Raw genomic sequence first — 23331 nt, forward strand, 5'->3', positions numbered from 1 at the left:
TATTAAAGGGAGATTATCACAGCTACGGTGCCTGGATCTACTTGTACTTGTCCCTGGTTTAGCTTGACAAATTTTAATAGAAATTTCCTTTAAGTAAAACATCAGTTCACATTCCATTCATCCTAATGCATGCTTCCACTCATACAATAACATACAGAATGTGAACATTCTCCCCCTCCACACGCTTAGTAAATGGCATGACCCTCATTTCCTGCATTGACAAACTCCTTCACTTCATGCAGGCTCCAAACCTAAACAGAGTAAACACAATGCTCATAGTTGACATGTTATTGGCACTAAACAGAGAATTATGTCTCAAGAGCTAAAATATAGCGCCAAGGAGAGAAGGAGGTTGCTAAGTTTAGGAACAGGCATGTGTTTAACATACGACAAGACAAATATTTTAATAAGAGCAGAAGGAGATGTTTCAACTTGTGTTGATAAATGTTACGTTTCATGGAGATGAACATATGGTTGAGCAGCGAAACAACAATATAAATCCACAGAGCAGTAACAAACAGTCTGCATGTCAGCAGAGGACGGTGGATCTATGTCGTTCCACTGCTCCAATGGGAAATGACTGATGGCGATGTACAAAGCATTCATTTTATATGTAGGATAACAAACATTGTGTAGGACAATCTAGTGAATGTAGCATTTATTTACCTGGCTTGGAAGACCCGTCCAAAGGCTCCTTCTCCAATATCTCTGACATATTCAATGTTGTTCCTGGGATATTCAAGACTTATGAGTTTATGGTTTAGGAGAAGAGGCATTCGCTGATACATGGGGTTTGGGTGTAATCTGTCTAGTACAAGCTCTGATGGAAGAGCTGTAAGCGTTGGAACAGTTGTTTCTCTGTAATAAATGATACAAAATTTCATCTATCAAATTATATCTCAATCTATTTCATGTAAGGAGCAACATTCCATCTATACATGTCAGAAAGTGAGACTATATTATATAGATACAATAAGGCTAGGGTCATATTACTCATTTTATTACTCAAGGAGTTTTCTCATGAGAGCCGGATTGTGAATCAAGCTTTATCAGTTATTTTCATCACTTCCATAAATTTTAAATGGATTTTCAACTTATATAAATGATCTCCATCCAAACTCCTCCAGAACAAATTCTTATTCTAGTGGTTGGAGGGTAAAAAAAAATCACCATGATATTTACTGTGAGAGGTTTATCTGTTTCTTGTTTCAGAGTGCTTGCTTAAAGATAAAACCAAACCTACCCCTACACTCCTCCTTTTGTTTGCTTAAAGATGCTGGATTGCTAGTAAATTCCTTATGCACGTCAATCTTATATTCTATCATCAATATTTTTCCTTGGATATGCAAGACTTGAGGGTTGGGTACACAAGGGTAATAGGACATAGCCATTTTGTAATTTAAGGCTCCACCCCTTTTTTTTGTAATCTGACATGTATTGGTTTATATTGTTCAAACTTTTAACACTTTAACTTACCAAAGGGATTTTCAGAAAGTTTCTTCATGACAGGTTGTACTTAATGACAGTGGTAAACTTTGATTGATATGATATGCATTTATTTATTTAAAAAAATGAACATTTGGTAAAAATTTAGAAACATTAGCATCATTCTAAATGATCTTCTTTTCAGACCACCTAAATAAGTTATGTCTGCTTTATATTTTCATCATATTTAAAATGAACCCCCCATATATCACCCAATTTTCAAATATGACCCCCTCAAACTATTAATAAAAGCTTTTGCAAAGCTTGTTAACCATTTAGGATCTTCATGGTAACCAAAATAAAATGGAGGTTACATTTAAAAAAGCTCTAATCTTGTTGATAATACACTCCATATTGTGTTGACAATACACCCCATACATTCATTTTTATTATAGGCGTACAGCAGGACATAGAAGTGAAGGAAGGCCATTTGCCAGTTTTGCCCTATAGGATGTAACATATTTTAGTAAGCTATAAAATTTTTGTTTTTCCATTTTTCAGTGATACTATTTTGGGGTGGCTATGCCGTATTGATTAACATGTATTAACTTTGTGGGACTGTAGGAAAACATCAATTCTATAATTGATTTTTAACTTTTTTTTTAAGTTGAATGTATAGCCTAATAAACATGTTACCTTTATTGTCTGGGTCAGTATGATTTTTTGCAGAATTAAACATAATGTGGAGAAAAATATATAGTTTTGGCATTGCCTTCCTCCAAGAGGTATAACACTTATTTTTTGTCTAGGGAGATAATTGAGGGCTTTTTTTTTCCAGGACTTTCTGTACTCTATAGCAGTACCATTCTATGTTTTACTTTTTGCACTTTGATTTATTGCATGTATGTGGTACAAGATAGGCAAACATGATACGTTTTTTACAGAATTCATTGTATGAGGTAAATAATGATATTTTTTTTTTACATTATTTATTGGTCCCACTATGGGGACACTGTCAGCTGACTGGGGCATTTAACAGGTTAAAGACACACGATCGGAGCTCACTCTGACCGAGGATGTTACATAGGAGTGTTAGCTGTTCCTGACGCCCGCTCAGGTCTGATGACGAGCTGAACCGGCATCATCTTAGCATGGGATATATTCATTACTGAGTGCTAACTAGCAGTACTAAGTGACGGATATATCTGTCATGTAGCTGGGAAGGGTATTGTCTATGTTATTGTTTCAGTTATTCCTTTGTTCTTCTCACTTTGTTACAAAAATATTTGCAAGAAAAACAGCTTGGCTTGTATTATGTACCCAGTCAGACATTTGTTCCCTATATTTTGAAATGCATGATTTTAATATTGTTTTTTCCTTATTAAAAGAACTAAAATATTCCAGTTTCTTTTGATTGTTCTATATGGGAATTGGTCATGTCCAGTCCCTGTAGCAGTGACAACAGTATGACAAGGGCATATAAAGCATGAGGGCAGCATTTCTAAATGCATCACAGAAATAATGTACATGGAGAGGGACAGGGAAATACGAACCTGTTTATATTTTTCATTTTCTTCTGTCTCCGGCAACAAACAAGAGCAATGATAATCAGAAGTGTTAAGCCAGCAAAACTGCAGATTGTTGATATAATGACGGTCATAGAGTGCGTTGGAGAGAAAGATGATGACGTTGATGGCATAACAGGTGGCTCAGGTGCAGTTTTTATTGTTGGAAGATGTGGTGTACCTTTAGAGCAGACAGAAATGAGTGTTATTAGACTGCAATATAAGTAACATAAAATGGCAGTTACATTACTTATTTCCTGTGGTACATGGTACATGGCATGGCACCTAGCATTCCGATTAAACAAGAACACTTGATATGCGCCTTGAACTTCATCAAACGTCACCTTGTCTATGTGCCCCCAAACATTTATAGTGCCCTACTTTGCGTAGAACACAGTTGTCGTGCCCCCTTAGGGTCCTCACACAATAAAATATATGACCCACACAACATATATTACCTACCCACACAGTTCTGATTCCAATTTAGTGACCTAAAGCTGTTGTCATGACAAACAGAGAATATATTTTATTTAGCAGTCTCTGTATCCTTAAAACACAAGTACTATTGAAATTGGGTAATTTATCAGGGATCATTGAACAGCAGCTCAATTTCAGAACTATAAATTTGAATTTATAGCTAATGGGAGTCATAATATATTATGTGCTATAATAGTATTATCATTAAAATTGACTTTAAAGGAAACCTACCATTTAGAATGGCAGGGGTAAACTGTAAGTACCAAGCACCAGCTCAGGGTGAGCTGGTGCCGGTACTCACTTTCGTTAGTGTTATAAACCGCGGTATCGCGGTTTTAACACTTTTTAAACTTTAGAGCAGGAGAGGGTTCGGCGCTGCGCGCGCGCGCATCGTCTCCGCTATTTCCTATGTAGGCGCGCACACGATCGTGCCCACGCAGCGCCGAAGCCTCTCCTGCTCTAAAGTTTAAAAAGTGTTAAAACCGCGATACCGCGGTTTATAACACTAACGAAAGTAGTGTTACTTACCCGGTACTTACAGCTTACCCCTGCCATTCTAAATGGTAGGTATTCTTTAAGAGACTCAGATATACTGCTGTAAAATGCCCATAAGTAAAGGTAGTGCTTAACAGTGACACTGCTGTGCTCTGCAGACAGGAATCTGGCAACTTAACTTCAAGTTAGGATGCTAGATAAGATACCAATATACATCTTTTAGTAGTTCTGCACCCTTTCTTGCAATATAAAGTAAAGCCCTCTTTTACTTCATTGGCTGGAATTCCTATACGTAAAAATATATGCATACATGCCGCAAATAAACTAACTGTCCATGACCAATCTTCCTTATGATAGTATTCATGAACAGTAATAAGAATGAAGATTCCAGAGCAGAAAATACTTATAATGATGATTCCAGACCATAAATAAATAAATAAACACTCGCTTCTCATTTCTCCTTTTTGCTCCCTGCATCACACTGAACCTTCTTCTATGCTCAGTGTCCCACTATGGTCAGGTTGCATGACTTTGGCACATACTAACAACATCAGCATCCAGAGCAGAGCCGTGCCAGGAGCAGGAGAGGACCTGTGAGTGGTAAATACATCTGACAATTATTCACCACTCCTAGGTCCTCTCCTCCTATGTGGCTTGCTCTCCTCTGGTTCTTGAGCATGAGAATACTGCACCAAAAAGCACACTTCTATCAGTTATGTAAGTGGTCATTGCTTTCTTCAATAAGGGTCAGGCAGCAACTGGAGGCCTGCACATAAGTTGTGCACCCCTGCCCTAGACCAACTTTACCAAATATGTTATTGAAATATAGTCTATAGGCATAGAAGGGTTAATGTATTTTTTTAATAGCCATTTTTATTTTCAGTCTCATTTATACAAATGATGTATTGTATAATATGATGTTATATAACTATATGCTTAAGAACATACAAATCATGTGTAGCTCCCTTTGACTTTGAACATATTCATATATTTTATTTTTTTGTTTTTCTATAAATATAACTGTCAGGTTTTTGTAACTTAATTTTTCGGTTCTATCATGAAAGAATGGAATAGAAGTGATATTTTGACAATGTATCCTATTAGTTCCAGACAATTAACCATGTTGTATTACCTGCCCTGCATGCTGGAATGTTGCAATATTCCCATCTTACATCAGGATCTGTTGTATAACACCATGGATGCTCATATTCTCCTCCAGGATTTCTACAATAATTTTCTGCGTTGGACAGCTCTTGGAAAACAGAAGGCATCTTTCTATGTAGGTGAGGCAACTGTGAAAAAATAGACATTACCTTTAACATTATAAGTGGAATACAATATCAGACACCGCCATGAGGTATTTGGTGTTAATTCAATTAATTTTTTGTGTTTATTTTTTTGTTTACACTTGTTATTACTTCAACCCTATATCTTCTTACCTATTTTCTACGTTAATGCTCAGGTTATCTTTCAGCTTATTTTATCAATGTCTTCTACAAGCTATACCTTTTTTATTTTCCAGTGACCCGTCGCTGCATAGGGTCCTGTTTTTTGAAAAATAAAGGGGTATATTTATCAGGATCAGGACGTGACGCAGAGGCCCTGAAATAATCGCAAATGCTAGCTTGAGGGGGGGGGGGGTTCTAATAAAAAATGTTCTGCATTTATTGAGGAACCTAAATAGAAGAGTTTTTCTTGGGGTCAATATACTTGCAGTGATACCAAATATATAGGGTTTTTCTTCTTACAAGACCTTCATTTGCATAATGAAATACCTTTTCCATCATCGCCTTCATCTACTTATGAAGTTGTCCGTCAATCTGGCTGTGTGAGAGCGTATTTTTGTGTAAAGAACTGTTTTTATTTGTATACATTTGGGGTTCATAAAGCTTCTTGATTGGGTTATTCTCGTCTGGGCACTCACATTCAGTTTCGCTCATCTCCCATACGTAAACATTTCTTCAATTAGATGTTATTAAAAAACTGTTCCTGTGTGAAGATAATTTCTCATAAATGTAGCCATGTTGTGCCTTTGAAACACGATAGCTTCCTCGGACACGGCCACCTCTGCAGGAGGGATTGCACAAAGAAATAAATTGTTTTTGTACATAAAATGTCTGGGAGTTACTGCAGGTCCCACAGCCATCCAGTGGTAATGATTGCTGAATCCTGGTGGTCAGGCAGGGCTCTATAGTGCATGTCTGGCCACTGCTGCCAGAGTGTGAGGTGGTCGTATTCAAGGAAGCTAACTGGTTTCTAAGGGACAACATGGCTATGTTTATGAGTAATTATCTTCACACAGGAACATTTTTTTTTTAAAACATCAAATTGAAGAAATGTTTACATATGGCAAATGAATTTAATTAAATGTAAATGCCCTGATGGGGCATAATTATTTATTTTTCCATGTTAGGAGCTGTATGAGGCTTGTTTTTTGTATAGCAAATCTCCCTTCATAGTGACGGTATTGAATATTCCATGCTGTGTATTGGGAAGCGGGAAAAATTTCCAAATGGAGTAAAATTGGTTAAAAAAATGCAATTGCGCCTTATTCTTGTGGGCTTGGATTTTACAGTTTTCACTGAGCACCCTAAATGACACGTCTACTTTGGGTCGTAATGATCAGAGGGATACCAAACAAATAAAAGCTTTATAATGTTTCCATACATTTACAAAAATTAAAACCTCCCATACAATATACTTTACATATATTTTCTTCATTTGTCATGTTCTAGCACTAATAACTTTTTCATACTTCAGTGTACGGAGCTGTATGTTGTGTAATTTTTAGTGACTTTTGATGGCATTTTCAATGTTACCATTTTTTAGGACTATAGGTGAGCCCTTTCTACTACGTCATGTGTCGGTAATGCGTTAAACATGGAACTGTTACAAGTATCTTAAAGAAACCATACCTTGACATATCTTTTTTGCTAAACTCTCTCATTGCTTCAATTTACTTAAAAACTCCTGGCCCAACATGTCCACCTGGAACTCTCTTCCTACCTTTTATAAAACTGGCTCCTTGGCAAACTACAATATGGTTTCAAATATAGTGACTCCACTGAGACTGCCTTAACCAAAGTCTCCAACGACTTACTGTCTACCAAGGTGAAACAACACTACCCTTATTTTCTTCCTTCTTTATTTATTCTGTGCCTGAAACCGCTCAGCAATCTCTGCTGATACAGACACTAAGTTCCTTTGGATTTGGTCCTTTTCTGGATCACTATATACCTCTCCACCTAGACTTAATGTTTATCATTTCCTCACCACCTCTTCCCCTCATTCCCTCTCTGTTGTCATCCCTCAAGATTTCATCCTAGCATCCCTCCTCTTCTACATCTACACCTTTTGGCCTAGACCAGCTCATTAGGTTCCCAGACATTGGCTCTCTTCTAGCCAGAATTCCATGGTGCCAGCCATATTCTCCTCTTTCTCTACTCACTTTCTAAAAGTTATGGGACATCTACCATCAGTGTTACTGATGGTAGATATACAGCATGACATGTTCATTTCTTTATGCACTAATTGGAACCCCTTTTTAGTGCATAAAGATAATGCATATTTGCTGCTAAAACAACTTTTGAATAATATGCAAATGAGCTGGAGGTGCTCAGGCATATAAGCATTACCGAATTTTAATGTATGCACAGCCCTTGTCTGTAACAGTACCTACTGCTCCCGGCCGGTTTATTGACATCAGAGGGCCAGGATGTGGAGAGAGCAGGGCTGTGCCAGGGGCAGGAAGTACTATTATAGTGGGGATGCATGCATACATTAAAATGCAGAGAGGCTCATTTACATTTTCTCGCAGCAAATATGCTGTTTCTTTATGCACTAAAAACTGTTCTGATTATTACATAAAGAAACAAGCATGTAATGCTGGACATATACCATCAGTCAAACTGATGGTAGATGTCCTTTAACATGGAACTCAAAATCTTTCCACCACCTCATACAGTTCCTAACCATCACAATTCATGACTCCACACCAAAATGTCCACTGCCTTTAAGCCTCACATCCAGGCCCTTACTACAACCTTTTGCCACGTTTCAAGAACATCTCTTGCATGGGCCTTTCTTAGCCCAGAGTCTACAGAATTTCTAGTCCATGCCCTCATCATCTCTCTCTTGGACTATTGCAATATTCTTTTCTGTGGTTCCCAAGCTAACTGTCTAATGTTCTTGTAATCCTCTGGAATAATCAGCCAATGCTATCCCACACATCTATGATCCTCACAACACCTACTGTTTCACTACTACCATTCAGCCTTCTCACAACTTTCTTGAGGAATTCTCCCGTGCACCCCACATAATCTGGAACTCTCTATTAAAATGTGTCAGATTGTCCTCGACCTTTCAAACCTGCAACTGTAACCTAAAAAGTCATCAATTTAGGATTGCCAACAACACACAATAACCCCATTGATATGCTTCCTCACTTAGTCTTTCCATTTCCCCCTCCAATATAGATTGTAAGCCCTCACAGGCAGGATCCTCCTTCAACTTGTTCCAGTTGTTGTCTAAGGTACTTGTATTTGTTCTCATCTTTATTTAAGCGAACCCCTTATTGAACGTACAGCAGCAGCATAATAATAAATGATAGTAATTCCTGTGACCATTGATTACCAGGTACTTCAGATACAGACATATGTGTACATAATATATACAATGGATACAGAAAGAATTAAGACTTTGTTTCATTGCAGCCAATTGGTAAGATCAAAAAAGTTATTTTTTCCTCATTAATGTACACTCTGCACCCAATATCACATGTTTATAAGTATTCAGACATTTTGCAGTGGCACTCATATTTAACTCACATGCTGACCATTTCCAATTACAACAGTGAAACATGGTGATGACAGCATTATGCTATGGGGGGTGTTTTTCAGCTGCAGAGACAGGACGACTGGTTGCAATTGATGGAAAATGAATGCGGCCAAGTACAGATATTGTGGATAAAAAACACTTCCTGAGTGTTTTGGACCTCAGACTGGGCTGAAGGTTCACCTTCCAACAAGACAATGCCCTAAGCTAACAATTAAAATAACAAAGAACTTCAGAACAAGTCTGTGACTATTCCTGACTGTCCCAGCCAGAGCCCCGACCTAAACCTAATTAAGCATCTTTGGAGAGACTTGAAAATGGCTTCCACCAACATTCACCTTCCATCCTGAGGGACCTGGAGAGGATCTGTATGGAAGAAGGGCAGGGGATCCCCAAAAATAGGTGTGAAAAACATTTGCAAGAAGATTTTTTGCTGTACTAGCTCCCAAGGGTGCTTCTACTCCATACTGAGCAAAGGATCTGAATTCTTATGAACATGCAATATTTCAGTTTTTCTTGTTAAATAAATTAACAAAAATATCTACATTTCAGTTTTTTTTTCTGGCAAGATGGAGTGCAGAGTGTACATTAATGAGCAAAAAAAAAGAACTTTTTTTGATATTAGCAATTGGCTGCAATGAAACAAAGAGACAAAAATGTAAAGGGGTCTAAATGCTTTCTGTACCCACTGTATATCTGGAAAATCCCTTCAAAATCCTTTATAACATTTTGGTAAGAATTATTTTCAAGATCCAAAATTTAATATATTTATTAGGTTCCTATATAGACCTATTAACTAACAGACAACCTTCTTTTAGCTAAAAATTGTTTCCCTTACATCCCCATAAATCACATTATATCTTATATTCCCTGGCACCAGAGAAGGTTTGTCCTGCTCCACGGACCCCTCCCATCCACATTTTCCAATGTCCCATGCTTCTTCTCAGCATGTCATGTGACCAAAGTGACATCATAACAGGTCCTTTAGCCTCCTAACATTAGGAAACTGTACCCCAAGTATTTATCTGATCACAAGGCAGTATTATGGCATGATTACAGCATGCCTCTGTGGACTTCTGCTCCTCCCTATCCTCCATGGAGGATACATAGATACATGGGGTAGACTGTGCAAATGCAACAGGACCTTAGAGGATGTAACCCTGGTCACATGACATGAAGTAGTCAATAATGTAACAGATCTGTAACTGAATGTTCCATATATCAGCAGTTCTGTGAGGGCACATTCACATGATGCATTGCATTTTTGATGCATTTTTGACACATTCCAGAGGCTTCCACCTTAATCACAAGTTGAATAGAGATGAGTACCCTGTATTAATCACTGGATTGGGGTGATACGTATATTACAGGTACCTGACCATAGGCATAAAATCGTAATAAATTCTAGCAGTATGCCAACATTAATAAAATATAACTTTTAATATAGATGAATAAAAAGGACCACCTGTTACGCTGCGGTCCAGATAATAACACGGTTACAATTACAGACAAGACCTAGTGAAACATAAACACCAAAACGAGACGGGTACTGACCCCGTATCACACAAAATAAAGTATTTACAATTGCAGCATTAGATAGGGCTACTTGAAAAGTGCAGAGGTACCAGTGCTAGGGTAGGAAAAAGGTTGGATCTCACCCATCTCCATCCGGGTTCTGCCGTGGTAGGGACCGTTTTGTGCAGTGAAGACCTATTATGCCCTATTCACACTATTGTCCTGATCCCCTTTTCATTTGCTCCCAGCCCTTACAAGGGCGGTCCCACACTTTCCCTGCACAGGCTGTTATGCCCTTACTCTATGCTGTTCTTCTGTATTGGTTCCCTACGCGTTTCGTGCAACGATCCATGTGCACTCCTCAGGGGAAACTAGAGATCGTAGTATTGGTGCTCGTATACTTGCTGCGCCGCGGTGGGCAATCGACTTCGCTAACGCTAAATAGTCTGCAAGAAGCGGGCAGTGGCCCGTCCTGTGCTTTTAAGAGAGCTGCAGGTATACACCTAGACACTAGGTAAAGAAGCACGGCGTCGGCCTTCTTTACCTAGTGTCTAGGTGTATACCTGCAGCTCTCTTAAAAGCACAGGACGGGCCACTGCCCGCTTCTTGCAGACTATTTAGCGTTAGCGAAGTCGATTGCCCACCGCGGCGCAGCAAGTATACGAGCACCAATACTACGATCTCTAGTTTCCCCTGAGGAGTGCACATGGATCGTTGCACGAAACACGTAGGGAACCAATACAGAAGAACAGCATAGAGTAAGGGCATAACAGCCTGTGCAGGGAAAGTGTGGGACCGCCCTTGTAAGGGCTGGGAGCAAATGAAAAGGGGATCAGGACAATAGTGTGAATAGGGCATAATAGGTCTTCACTGCACAAAACGGTCCCTACCACGGCAGAACCCGGATGGAGATGGGTGAGATCCAACCTTTTTCCTACCCTAGCACTGGTACCTCTGCACTTTTCAAGTAGCCCTATCTAATGCTGCAATTGTAAATACTTTATTTTGTGTGATACGGGGTCAGTACCCGTCTCGTTTTGGTGTTTATGTTTCACTAGGTCTTGTCTGTAATTGTAACCGTGTTATTATCTGGACCGCAGCGTAACAGGTGGTCCTTTTTATTCATCTATATTAAAAGTTATATTTTATTAATGTTGGCATACTGCTAGAATTAATCACAAGTTGAAGTAACATTGTGTTTCCATTGCATTTGCTTAAATGCAATGTTACTTCAACATGTGATCAAGGCTAAAGCCTTTTGAATGTGTCAAAAACACATGAAAAAAACTTGATGCAACGCATCATGTGAATCTGCCTTAACACTAAGACTTGTCAATCAATAACAAGGCGGAAGAGTCATGCAAGTAACTGATGAATATGCATTGTTTCATTAAACTCAAGTAGTGACATTGGACTCATCAGATGAGTTGCATATAAGTTTACAAACTGATTTTTTAACATTGCAGCTAAGAAAAGGAACCATTTAGGGGTAAGATTCTACTTTAATGAATAGAAATCCCCAGTCTCCATGTGATGAACTTTTGTGTTTTGGCCACTGAAACCCAGTATGATTAACCAGTGCTGTCTACATTTTTCTTTTCTATAAATGCATTTAGGGATAAGGGCAATGCATTTAATAATAGTTTTTAACCCTTTAACAACCTGGCCCTTTTTTGTTTTTTGATTTCCATTTGTCACTACCTACCTTCAAAAATCTATAACTATAGATTGGCATATGGGGATTTTCTTCCTCATTTATTACAATGTGCAATTAACACATAGTAATGAATGGGTTAAAACGAGACAGCGGAAAAACCCAAGGCTGTCATGGCAACAGACCACCGCTCCCCGCTGACTATATTTTTTTAGTCAGGTGCAAATATAAAATGTGCCCCAAAAAGGATGCAAATATGAGAGAATAAAAGAGAAAATAAGTAAAATCCCCAAAGTATTTAGTGAAATGGGTGAAAAGGAGACTGCATTTGACTGTATCTGCAGGGGCAGTAAACCCACTTCACATCCTAATGCCAGGGCACTTTAGATATGAAAATGAGAGTGCAGTAGAGGCAAGAAGTTAAATATCATACAAGGAATATTTTATATGAAAAGTATTTCCAATGACCTAAAGCTAGACCCACAGCTGCACAGATTTCCCCATTCTCAATCCTTTTGAACAGATTTTGTTTATATCTCAAGTTTCTCATTTTAAAACCAAATAAAGCATTTGGAAATTTGGCTCTGGTTTGTCAGAGGGAAATACAGGTGCCTGGATGGAATAGTAAATACCTTTCAAAGGTCTCAGCTGAATAAGAATTTATTTTATTAGCTCTTTTCCCATATTAAGATAACACATTTGAAACCTAACATTCCTCTTGAGAGCAGCAGAGAAAAATTCAGCAAATGTTCCTATCACAACTTCTGACCTGTTCTTGATGATTTCTTTTGGTTCCCTGCGCTGTATAAAGTAATATTATGACAATGTCAGATAAATTACCTGCTGACTCCATTTTTGACAAGGAATTCCTGATATTGTCATGTTGACAGTCCCTTGGTAATGTCTTCCATTGCCTTTATAACATATTTCTGGAAAATACAGGATTTAATTTATTAAATATTTCATATAACAAAATATTTATTCAATGTGACAAATATAAGCTAGTATTTTTTCGTTACTGATGTCAATAAAAAAGGAAGTCAATAAAATAATAAATTGTTACTCAGAGTTCCCCTCTTCTCCACTACACTCTTGCTGATGGACCTGTCCCCACTTCCCTCAAATTCCTAGGTGATCCCTAGTACCACCCTTAGGCTACCTACATTCACAGACATGTATGGGGGACATATATACAGCCTAAGTATATATATACGGTGTATATATGTCCCCCGTAGCCGGCAATGGGCACACTGCGCTGTACAGGAGCAGTACGCTGTAGAACATGTAAGCTCTCACCCCCTCCTCATCTCCCTGACGTGTGCCCGCCATGCTACGGTATGGCGGGCACACATCTGTGTTAATGTAGCCTTAGCCAGTGATTGAATGACAACTGAATGTTTTTATGAGTGTTTACGGTTGTGTTAGGAGACACTCTGGAAGTTGAGTGAAGTGGTTAAAATTTGTGGTATTAAAGGAGAGGCAGGGGAGCACAGAGCACTGAGTAGCCATTTATTTTACTTCAACCCTATTGAAAGAATTTGTATTTCATTATTTAGATAGTAGGTATGTTTAGTTACTAAAAGAAGATCCAAATCTAGGGAGACCAACGGAACAATCATATGTGTAAATGATATAAAGGGAACCTGTCAGCAGAAATTGACATAATAAACCACTACCTGTATGCTGCCAAAGAGATTAACACCTTCCAGATCATGTTCCTTCCATAGCCCAGCGTGGTGGTATGTACATAGCACCATGTGCATTGTAAATTGTTTGCAAAAAGTCATGGAGGCATCGAGTTTATCACTGAAGTCTTCCTCTCCCCACCTCAGAACACCCTATCTGGTGTAATTGATGCCCCTGTGTAGAAGGATATTAATAACCAGCTCTCCTGAAATTTTCTCTAGGATGTGAAACACAACGGAGGGGATGTTCGAAGGTGCGGAGAGTCTGAATTCAGTGTCAAACTCTCTACCTTTGTAACTTTATAATAATAATTATAATCTTTATATAGCACCATCATATTCACTTCATATCACTTTATACAATCAACTTACATCTATGTTCAAAGTTTTTTTCTGAATGATGCCCCATGATGACTCATGAAAGAAACATGATCTGGAGGGTGTTTATAACCACCAGTCTGGTAGTGGTTTATTTGGTCAATTTCTGTGGACAGGTTCCCTTTATGTTTGTAAGTAAAAAAAAATCTACAAAATATAAGATTTTCTCATACTTATGTAAATGTATGCAATATAAAAGATATATACAATAAAAATGTATGTACAAACTAACAAAATATATATAGTTTTTAAATAATGTTTAGATTACTACTACTTACTGGTAATATTCTCCTTATGTAACTCTGGAAGAAAAGAAAAAGAAAGTATTATTTTGAAGTCATGACCACATAACATGAAATTTGTAAACTATCATTGTACAGAATCATGTAGTGATGCAGATAACAGTTTTATCTGAATTAAATAAGAGGAAACGGAGTTGCTCTGTATTTACACTAATTGCTTAAAAGGAGATACTAAAAGGTACAGTTTTTTCCTTCATCCTCATATTACATGCAATGAAAGGACTTTTCCTTTACTCTGTATTTATAACATTTACTAGGAAGAGAATATTGGTTTCACAATATTAAAAAACAAATTAGTTATAAATGAGAAAAAAAGGGTTTACATTCATTTAGCTTTCTTGACTTACCTGTTTCAAAAACGTATTGTATTACTATGACATAAGTTTTATGCAGCATTTTATATTATTACTGTAATGTGGTAATAAAGGTAGGGAAACAGCAAAATTATGAGTAGAAGTAGGAATCCCCTCCCCCCCCCTGATGTATGCTTCTCCCTAAAGATTCCATCCAGGTCTCTTCTGATACTGTATCAAAAACATCAGTATGGCCCCTCAGAAACAAGGAGCAATTGAATATTTCCCGAATTATAACTACTGTTATCATCATCATTAGTATGTATGTTTGTTTGTGCGACATTATGATGGAAAAGATGAATGTCAGACCAAGTCCCTAGGATGCCCACATGCAATATATCACTATATATAGGAGGCATAAAATGTCTTTCTGCATGATAGCCCCTTTTTGTTTGTAAGCACTGTCCTTTTGATATTAAAACTTTAATTTGATAAAAGCCTTCTTGTGCCCTAACAATTCCAAGACCTAAGAAAAAGTATAATTTCTTAGCTAGTGAGTGTTACCGTATATTTGGGCTTTGTCTAATGCAAGGGGTCTCTTAAGCCTTACATGACGAGTGGTGGCAGCTAAAATCACTTTTTTTGGAGGGAGTAGAGCTCTCAGAGAAATGGTCTACAGTGGTCCTGGAAGGTTCCCTTCCAGAACCTAAATTTGTGATGTTGACATGTAGGGAACAAAATTTTTAGGAGCAAAGATAAGACACAGACATCAATAATTTAATTTTTAAAAGGAAACTCTCATCAGGTTTTAACTATTAAACCCATCAAAGTCTTCATACTGTACCCCATACTGTTTTGTATAAAAACTTTAAAAGAGTAGTTGGCCCCTTGCCAGGAGACTTAACGAATCACAAGGGGTATGTTTTTCTCTTCATCTCAGTTCTCTCATTTCTCGCTCATGCTGTAAGCACAGTTATGGAGGAGACGTATGACTTATGCTGGACTCAGCACTCAGGATGACGCAGATTAGACTCACATAGGGCAATTTGCATACAGGATATCTATGAAATAGGTTCCCTTTAAGTTTTCCCCTTGAGGTTCCCCTTAAGTTTACAAAAATATACTAAGGAAGACATGTCAGAAGCTGATAAATAAGTTATTCACATATATGAATTATATGAAGTAGTACAGCTCCATACCTGTTTAGCATTTTGCTCTATTCTTTACTCCAAAGCAAGTGCAAGTCTTATACATATAACTATAAGGTCATTTTTTAAAACCACTTAAAATACAGCCTTCTTCATTTTTTTTTTTTGCATAACCATGTTTTACAGTATTATACTGCAATACAACTGAGATAGCACCACCAAGATTGCTGGAGCAGCCGATCAAGCATGGCCGGGTTTCCCCATTAAACTCTATGGAGTTGACAGGGATTGCCAAGCGCCATTGGGGTGGCTTTTTCCCATTGCTAAAAATGTATTAGCTTTAGCTTTTCTGTGGGGATGTGGGGGGGGGGGGTCTTAGAAAAAAAAAATTGATTCTGTCAATTCAATTCTGTGAACTTTTTTTTTGATGTTCACTGTATAGCCTTAGTAACATGTTAGATTTTTTCTACACGTCAGTACCATTACAGCAATACCAAATTTCTCTATTTTTCTTCAGTATTACTAATTTCTAATAGCATAATAGTATAACTCTTTTAATAAATAATTAATTATTAATAATTTATAATTAATATAGCTGTTTGAGAAGCTTGTTTTTTGAGGGACAAGTTGTACTTTACAAGAGTACCATGTTTTTATTGATACTTTTTTTGATCACTTTTTATTGCATTTTATGTGGGACAAGATAGGAAAAAATCATAATTTTTGGTGAGTATTTTCAAAAACAACAGCATTCATCATGCAGGGTTAATAGTGATAAAAGCAAAACTTATATGGGGTGTTTGTATGGGGTGTCACGGTTACACCCGCGATCCTCGGTACGGATTGAGGGTGTACCCGTGCCTGCTGCCGCGGTCCCCGCTCCCCCAGTTCTCACTTGCCTCTCCAGGCTCCGGCCTGCACTCTTGCTCCCAGCGTGTAGGCCGCATGCTGCTTCCATGCAGTCGCGTGCTCCTGCCACTAGAGGGAGCGCGCGCGGACTTCTCCCAGCCCTAAAGGGCCAGCGTCCTCCTTATTGGCTCTGGCATTCCAGGCTCGGCTATATAGCCTGGCGACTCCCAGCATCCCCGGCCGGATCTTCAACTCATTCTACTGAGGTGAAAGCCTTCTTGAGCGTTTCCAGACGCCTCTGATTCCCCGTGTTCCCGAGCGTTTCCAGACGCCTCTGTGTATTCTGCGATTCCTGTATTCCTGGTTTCCTGTGTTTCCTTGTTCCGTGCCTGCCTTCCCGTGGTCCTGCCTGCCTGCCTTCCCGTGGTCCTGCCTGCCTGCCTTCCCGTGGTCCTGCCTGCCTGCCTTCCCGTGGTCCTGCCTGCCTGCCTTCCCGTGGTCCTGCCTGCCTGCCTTCCCGTGGTCCTGCCTGCCTGCCTTCCCGTGGTCCTGCCTGCCTGCCTTCCCGTGGTCCTGCCTGCCTGCCTTCCCGTGGTCCTGCCTGCCTGCCTTCCCGTGGTCCTGCCTGCCTGCCTTCCCGTGGTCCTGCCTGCCTGCCTTCCCGTGGTCCTGCCTGCCTGCCTTCCCGTGGTCCTGCCTGCCTGCCTTCCCGTGGTCCTGCCTGCCTGCCTTCCCGTGGTCCTGCCTGCCTGCCTTCCCGTGGTCCTGCCTGCCTGCCTTCCCGTGGTCCTGCCTGCCTTCCCGTGGTCCTGCCTGCCTGCCTTCCCGTGGTCCTGCCTGCCTGCCTTCCCGTGGTCCTGCCTGCCTGCCTTCCCGTGGTCCTGCCTGCCTGCCTTCCCGTGGTCCTGCCTGCCTGCCTTCCCGTGGTCCCCGTGTCCCTACCTTGGCTGCCACCGTGGGCCTAGTCGCACCCGTGGAGCGACCTGGTGACTCCCGCCGCAGCAAGTCCATCCCGCTTTGCGGCGGGCTCTGGCGAAGACCAGGAGTTCACTTAGACTCCGCTCCCGGGTGCGGCTAAGGTTGTTATCTCCCGCGGTGGTCCAGGGAGTCCACTCACTTAGTCCCAAGGGACTAATCCCCATAGACTGTGACAGTAAGATCCGGCCATGGACTCCGCCAAGGTCATGATCTCCGCCAAAGCCATGGACAGTGTCAAGGATCCATACCTACTTCTGGGTGACCTTCCCAGCACTATTTCCCAGCAGGCCCAAGAGATTGCTACGCAAAAAGAACTCTTGGATAAACTCGCTGCCACCCTGCGGTTTATTACCTCCCAGCAGCAGGCTCATGTGACTCCTCCTGTTGTTTCTGTCCCACAGCCATGTTTTTCGGCAGCGAACTCTGGATCAGATTTTTTGATGCCAAACAAATTTGATGGCAACCCCAATTTTTGCAGGAGTTTTGTCGTCCAGTGCTCGTTATACATCAAGCTGACGTCCTCCCAGTCCACCCCCGAACGCACTAAGTTGGCATGTGTTTTTTCTTTGCTCACTGGAGAGGCGCTGGACTGGGCTACTCCTCTATGGGATAGTGGTGACCTGGACATGGTTACTCATACCAAGTTCCTGGCAAAAATCCAGTCCAGATTTGAACCACCTCAATTTCAATCACCTCATCTGTCCTGCATGGTTCCAGGGTCGCCAGTGTCTCCGCAGCTTCCCACAGCTGCACCAGTGGCGCCCAAGCCTCCGCAGCTTCCCAGAGCTGCACCAGCGGCGTCCAAGGCTCCGCAGCTTCCCAGAGCCGCTCCCGTTGCTCCGCAGCTTCCCAGAGCTGCTCCCGTGGCTCCGCAGCTTCCCAGAGCTGCTCCCGTGGCTCCGCAGCTCCCCGCAGCTGCTCCCGTGGTTCCGCAGCTCCCCGCAGCTGCTCCCGTGGTTCCGCAGCTCCCCGCAGCTGCTCCCGTGGCTCCGCAGCTCCCCAGAGCTGCTCCCGTGGCTCCGCAGCTCCCCGCAGCTGCTTCCGTGGCTCCGCAGCTCCCCAGAGCTGCTTCCGTGGCTCCGCAGCTTCCCAGAGCTGCTCCCGTGGCTCCGCAGCTTCCCAGAGCTGCTCCCGTGGCTCCGCAGCTTCCCAGAGCTGCTCCCGTGGCTCCGCAGCTCCCCGCAGCTGCTCCCGTGGCTCCGCAGCTCCCCGCAGCTGCTCCCGTGGCTCCGCAGCTCCCCGCAGCTGCTCCCGTGGCTCCGCAGCTCCCCGCAGCTGCTCCCGTGGCTCCGCAGCTCCCCGCAGCTGCTCCCGTGGCTCCGCAGCTCCCCGCAGCTGCTCCAGTGGCTCCGCAGCTCCCCGCAGCTGCTCCAGTGGCTCCGCAGCTCCCCGCAGCTGCTCCAGTGGCTCCGCAGCTCCCCGCAGCTGCTCCAGTGGCTCCGCAGCTCCCCGCAGCTGCTCCAGTGGCTCCGCAGCTCCCCGCAGCTGCTCCAGTGGCTCCGCAGCTCCCCGCAGCTGCTCCAGTGGCTCCGCAGCTCCCCGCAGCTGCTCCAGTGGCTCCGCAGCTCCCCGCAGCTGCTCCAGTGGCTCCGCAGCTTGCCACGGCTGCTCCAGTGGCTCCGCAGCTTGCCACGGCTGCTCCAGTGGCTCCGCAGCTTGCCACGGCTGCTCCAGTGGCTCCGCAGCTTGCCACGGCTGCTCCAGTGGCTCCGCAGCTTGCCACGGCTGCTCCAGTGGCTCCGCAGCTTGCCACGGCTGCTCCAGTGACTCTGCAGCTTGCCACGGCTGCTCCAGAGACTCCGCAGCTTGCCACGGCTGCTCTGGCCACCCCTGAGGCTGCTCCGGTGTGCATAGAGCCGACCCAGCCTGCTTCCCAAGTCTTCCCGGTGCCTTCTCTCCTCCTAAGGTGTCTCACCACCAAGAAGAATTGGAGGAGGCGAAGAAAGAAGGACAGCGGGCTGAAGAAGAGAAGAGGGGCCTTAAGGGGAGGGGTACTGTCACGGTTACACCCGCGATCCTCGGTACGGATTGAGGGTGTACCCGTGCCTGCTGCCGCGGTCCCCGCTCCCCCAGTTCTCACTTGCCTCTCCAGGCTCCGGCCTGCACTCTTGCTCCCAGCGTGTAGGCCGCATGCTGCTTCCATGCAGTCGCGTGCTCCTGCCACTAGAGGGAGCGCGCGCGGACTTCTCCCAGCCCTAAAGGGCCAGCGTCCTCCTTATTGGCTCTGGCATTCCAGGCTCGGCTATATAGCCTGGCGACTCCCAGCATCCCCGGCCGGATCTTCAACTCATTCTACTGAGGTGAAAGCCTTCTTGAGCGTTTCCAGACGCCTCTGATTCCCCGTGTTCCCGAGCGTTTCCAGACGCCTCTGTGTATTCTGCGATTCCTGTATTCCTGGTTTCCTGTGTTTCCTTGTTCCGTGCCTGCCTTCCCGTGGTCCTGCCTGCCTGCCTTCCCGTGGTCCTGCCTGCCTGCCTTCCCGTGGTCCTGCCTGCCTGCCTTCCCGTGGTCCTGCCTGCCTGCCTTCCCGTGGTCCTGCCTGCCTGCCTTCCCGTGGTCCTGCCTGCCTGCCTTCCCGTGGTCCTGCCTGCCTGCCTTCCCGTGGTCCTGCCTGCCTGCCTTCCCGTGGTCCTGCCTGCCTGCCTTCCCGTGGTCCTGCCTGCCTGCCTTCCCGTGGTCCTGCCTGCCTGCCTTCCCGTGGTCCTGCCTGCCTGCCTTCCCGTGGTCCTGCCTGCCTGCCTTCCCGTGGTCCTGCCTGCCTGCCTTCCCGTGGTCCTGCCTGCCTGCCTTCCCGTGGTCCTGCCTGCCTGCCTTCCCGTGGTCCTGCCTGCCTGCCTTCCCGTGGTCCTGCCTGCCTGCCTTCCCGTGGTCCTGCCTGCCTGCCTTCCCGTGGTCCTGCCTGCCTGCCTTCCCGTGGTCCTGCCTGCCTTCCCGTGGTCCTGCCTGCCTTCCCGTGGTCCTGCCTGCCTGCCTTCCCGTGGTCCTGCCTGCCTGCCTTCCCGTGGTCCTGCCTGCCTGCCTTCCCGTGGTCCTGTCTGCCTGCCTTCCCGTGGTCCCCGTGTCCCTACCTTGGCTGCCACCGTGGGCCTAGTCGCACCCGTGGAGCGACCTGGTGACTCCCGCCGCAGCAAGTCCATCCCGCTTTGCGGCGGGCTCTGGCGAAGACCAGGAGTTCACTTAGACTCCGCTCCCGGGTGCGGCTAAGGTTGTTATCTCCCGCGGTGGTCCAGGGAGTCCACTCACTTAGTCCCAAGGGACTAATCCCCATAGACTGTGACATGGGGATTTACACTTATATGTAAGTGTTATATGTAATGGGGCTTTGGGGGCTTTTTTATTAATTTATTGGTGTATTTTTATTAAAAAATATTTTTTTTTTACTTGTTTGCATTCATTTACTTTTTTTTACTTGTCCCACTATGGGATATGAACAAGCAATCATTTGATGTATTGCAGGGTCTTACCGTATCACTGTCGGCCTATGCTCATGCATAGACAGACTCACTGCCTATAAGATCCTGTCATAGACTGGTCCTTATAGGCATTTACTATGGACAGCCCTACGGTCTTAGTTTAGACCCCAGGATTGCAACAGCAATGCCTGGCACCCCCTGAAAACGCTTCTGGGGGCGACGATCATGCAGGGTATCTCCCTGTTGGCATTTAAATGCTACAGTCGTAATGACCACAACATTTAAAGGGTTAACACCCTCAATCAGAGCTCGCTTTGACTGCCGCTGTTACACGGGGTTGTCAGAGGTAGAGGATTACTGAAACCCCGTGTTTCCCGATGCTAATTCAGCTCCAATGAAGAGCTGAACCCAGTAGCGTAACTAGGAGAGACAGGGCCCCCTATACAGTGCCATATCCAATACTCACATACACTGTATACAGGCACTATATACACATCACAAATACTGCATATATAGATCACGGTATATGTTATATACATATTATGCTGGACATTTGCAGTACAATATAGATATAATGGTGCACATCCTCCATTTTTTATTGTGTCAGGTTGGATGACGGGGCCCCCTGACACTGTGGGCCCCATAGTGGCTGCTATTACTGATACCGCTGTAGTTACGCCCCTGGCTGAACCGACATTAGCTCTTCAACTTACAATTAAGGTGTGGAACTCTATGAACTCTGCACTGTGATAGAACGGTGAAGAGCGCTAAGAAGTTAACAATGCTGTGCTGTACATGTATGACATTCATAATTAAATAGTTAATTATCTTATTAAATGTATTCTGTCGAAAAATAATTTCCATAGTAGGTTTTCAAATAACATTTAGCTTTATTTTCTTCTCACATGCTGTCTTATGTCACAGTGTGTATCCATTATGTATGTGCTCCATATATGGTCAGTTTGATAAATACTTAGCTTAAATGGTTTTTCAGGAATTTTGGAAAAACCCAATGGGGTGGGGATAAGTAAATGTACTTACTCCTGCTCCTGTTCCCATTTAGCACCTATATTTTTGTGCTTCAGCAGCTCTCTTTCGTCCGACCAATGGTCTTTTGAGAGTTAGATCTCAGGATATCATTTCAACCCTGACTAAAGGTGTCTAAGACTGGAAGTACAGACCCCTGCCCAGGCCCACACTGGTTTTTTTGGAATTCCATTGAAATTATTTAAAATAATTTTTAACCTTTTTTTCTAACTTCTTTAAAGAAGAAAGTGATACAATCAAACTGCCTGGTTGTTTCTCTGATGGGTTTTTCTGCAAAAACAGACAAAGCTTTTATATACAGAGAACAAGTCTCATATGCCAAGCTGTTCAACCGAAAACTCAATTTTTAGCACTTCCCTGACAGGGGAAAAATGTATTAGAGGACCAAATATGCCATTCACAACCGTTGCTTTGAGGGGGACCCCAACCGTTGTTCTGTTTCTACTATGTATTCTGAATGTTAAGCTGAGGAAGCACTCCTAAGTGCTCCCCCCACATTCTGGATTTCCTTTAAAGGGTTTTGTGGTGCTGCAGAAAAATGAGTTAGCTGTAAACACAACTTTGTTTTATATATTGGTAAATATATGGCAATTCCTTTTCATAAATGAATATCTTTATTCATAGGCTGAATAAAACGTGTTTCGAGCCCGGACCGGGCTCTTCCTCAGTTATATACATTATAGGAGTTGATGGGGGTTTTTACTGTAATAAATTATACTTGGGAGATTTACAAAATAAGAAAAACATCAGCAAACAAATTCAATGACAACATGTATGAAATAGCCTAAAAAAATCAAGTTCATGCGTTGTCCTGTAGCCACCAATCACTTGAATGGAAACAAGGTAATTTGTTTTCCTGTAGCGTATACACATAATGCTACCAAAGCCTTTCAATAGAGATATTTCTGTGTCTACCCATAAGAATTAAATTATCACCACATGTATTATATTTCCAACTTTGCTGTTAAATCTGATACAATGACTGAACTCCTTCATGACTAAGCTATTTTGGAGCTTCAGGGCCAAGTTGTTTTATGAAATCTGCCATGTGTCACTATATTTGGTTATAGCGGATTTTCAGATAATTTATTTGTGACATGTTATATTTTATATTAGTTGTATATTTTGGTTGGTATGTTTTGCATTTACTTATAAAAAATGTAAATTTGATGGGGATTGCAATTTTCTGACTTCTCAATGTTATACTCATCGTACAGTTAGTCTAACAGCCCAATTTATTTACTATTTAGTGTACTGTATGTCTGCTTTATGTC

The 23331-nt window shown here is 42.7% G+C and overlaps 1 protein-coding gene across 1 annotated transcript in view; it reads right to left on the reverse strand.

Moving 5' to 3' along the window:
• MUSK (muscle associated receptor tyrosine kinase) overlaps window positions 1-23331 on the reverse strand; it is a 92008-nt gene that overhangs the window by 9072 nt on the left and 59605 nt on the right. The window contains exons 11-15 of the mRNA XM_072154347.1: window positions 14306-14329; window positions 12805-12893; window positions 5095-5254; window positions 2979-3171; window positions 667-858 (exon numbers count right to left, since the gene is read on the reverse strand). Coding sequence (XP_072010448.1) covers window positions 667-858; window positions 2979-3171; window positions 5095-5254; window positions 12805-12893; window positions 14306-14329 — 658 coding nt within the window. The remainder of the gene's footprint in view (window positions 1-666; window positions 859-2978; window positions 3172-5094; window positions 5255-12804; window positions 12894-14305; window positions 14330-23331) is intronic.

The sequence above is a fragment of the Engystomops pustulosus genome, chromosome 1, assembly GCF_040894005.1.
Source record: "Engystomops pustulosus chromosome 1, aEngPut4.maternal, whole genome shotgun sequence".
NCBI classification, from domain to species: domain Eukaryota; kingdom Metazoa; phylum Chordata; class Amphibia; order Anura; family Leptodactylidae; genus Engystomops; species Engystomops pustulosus.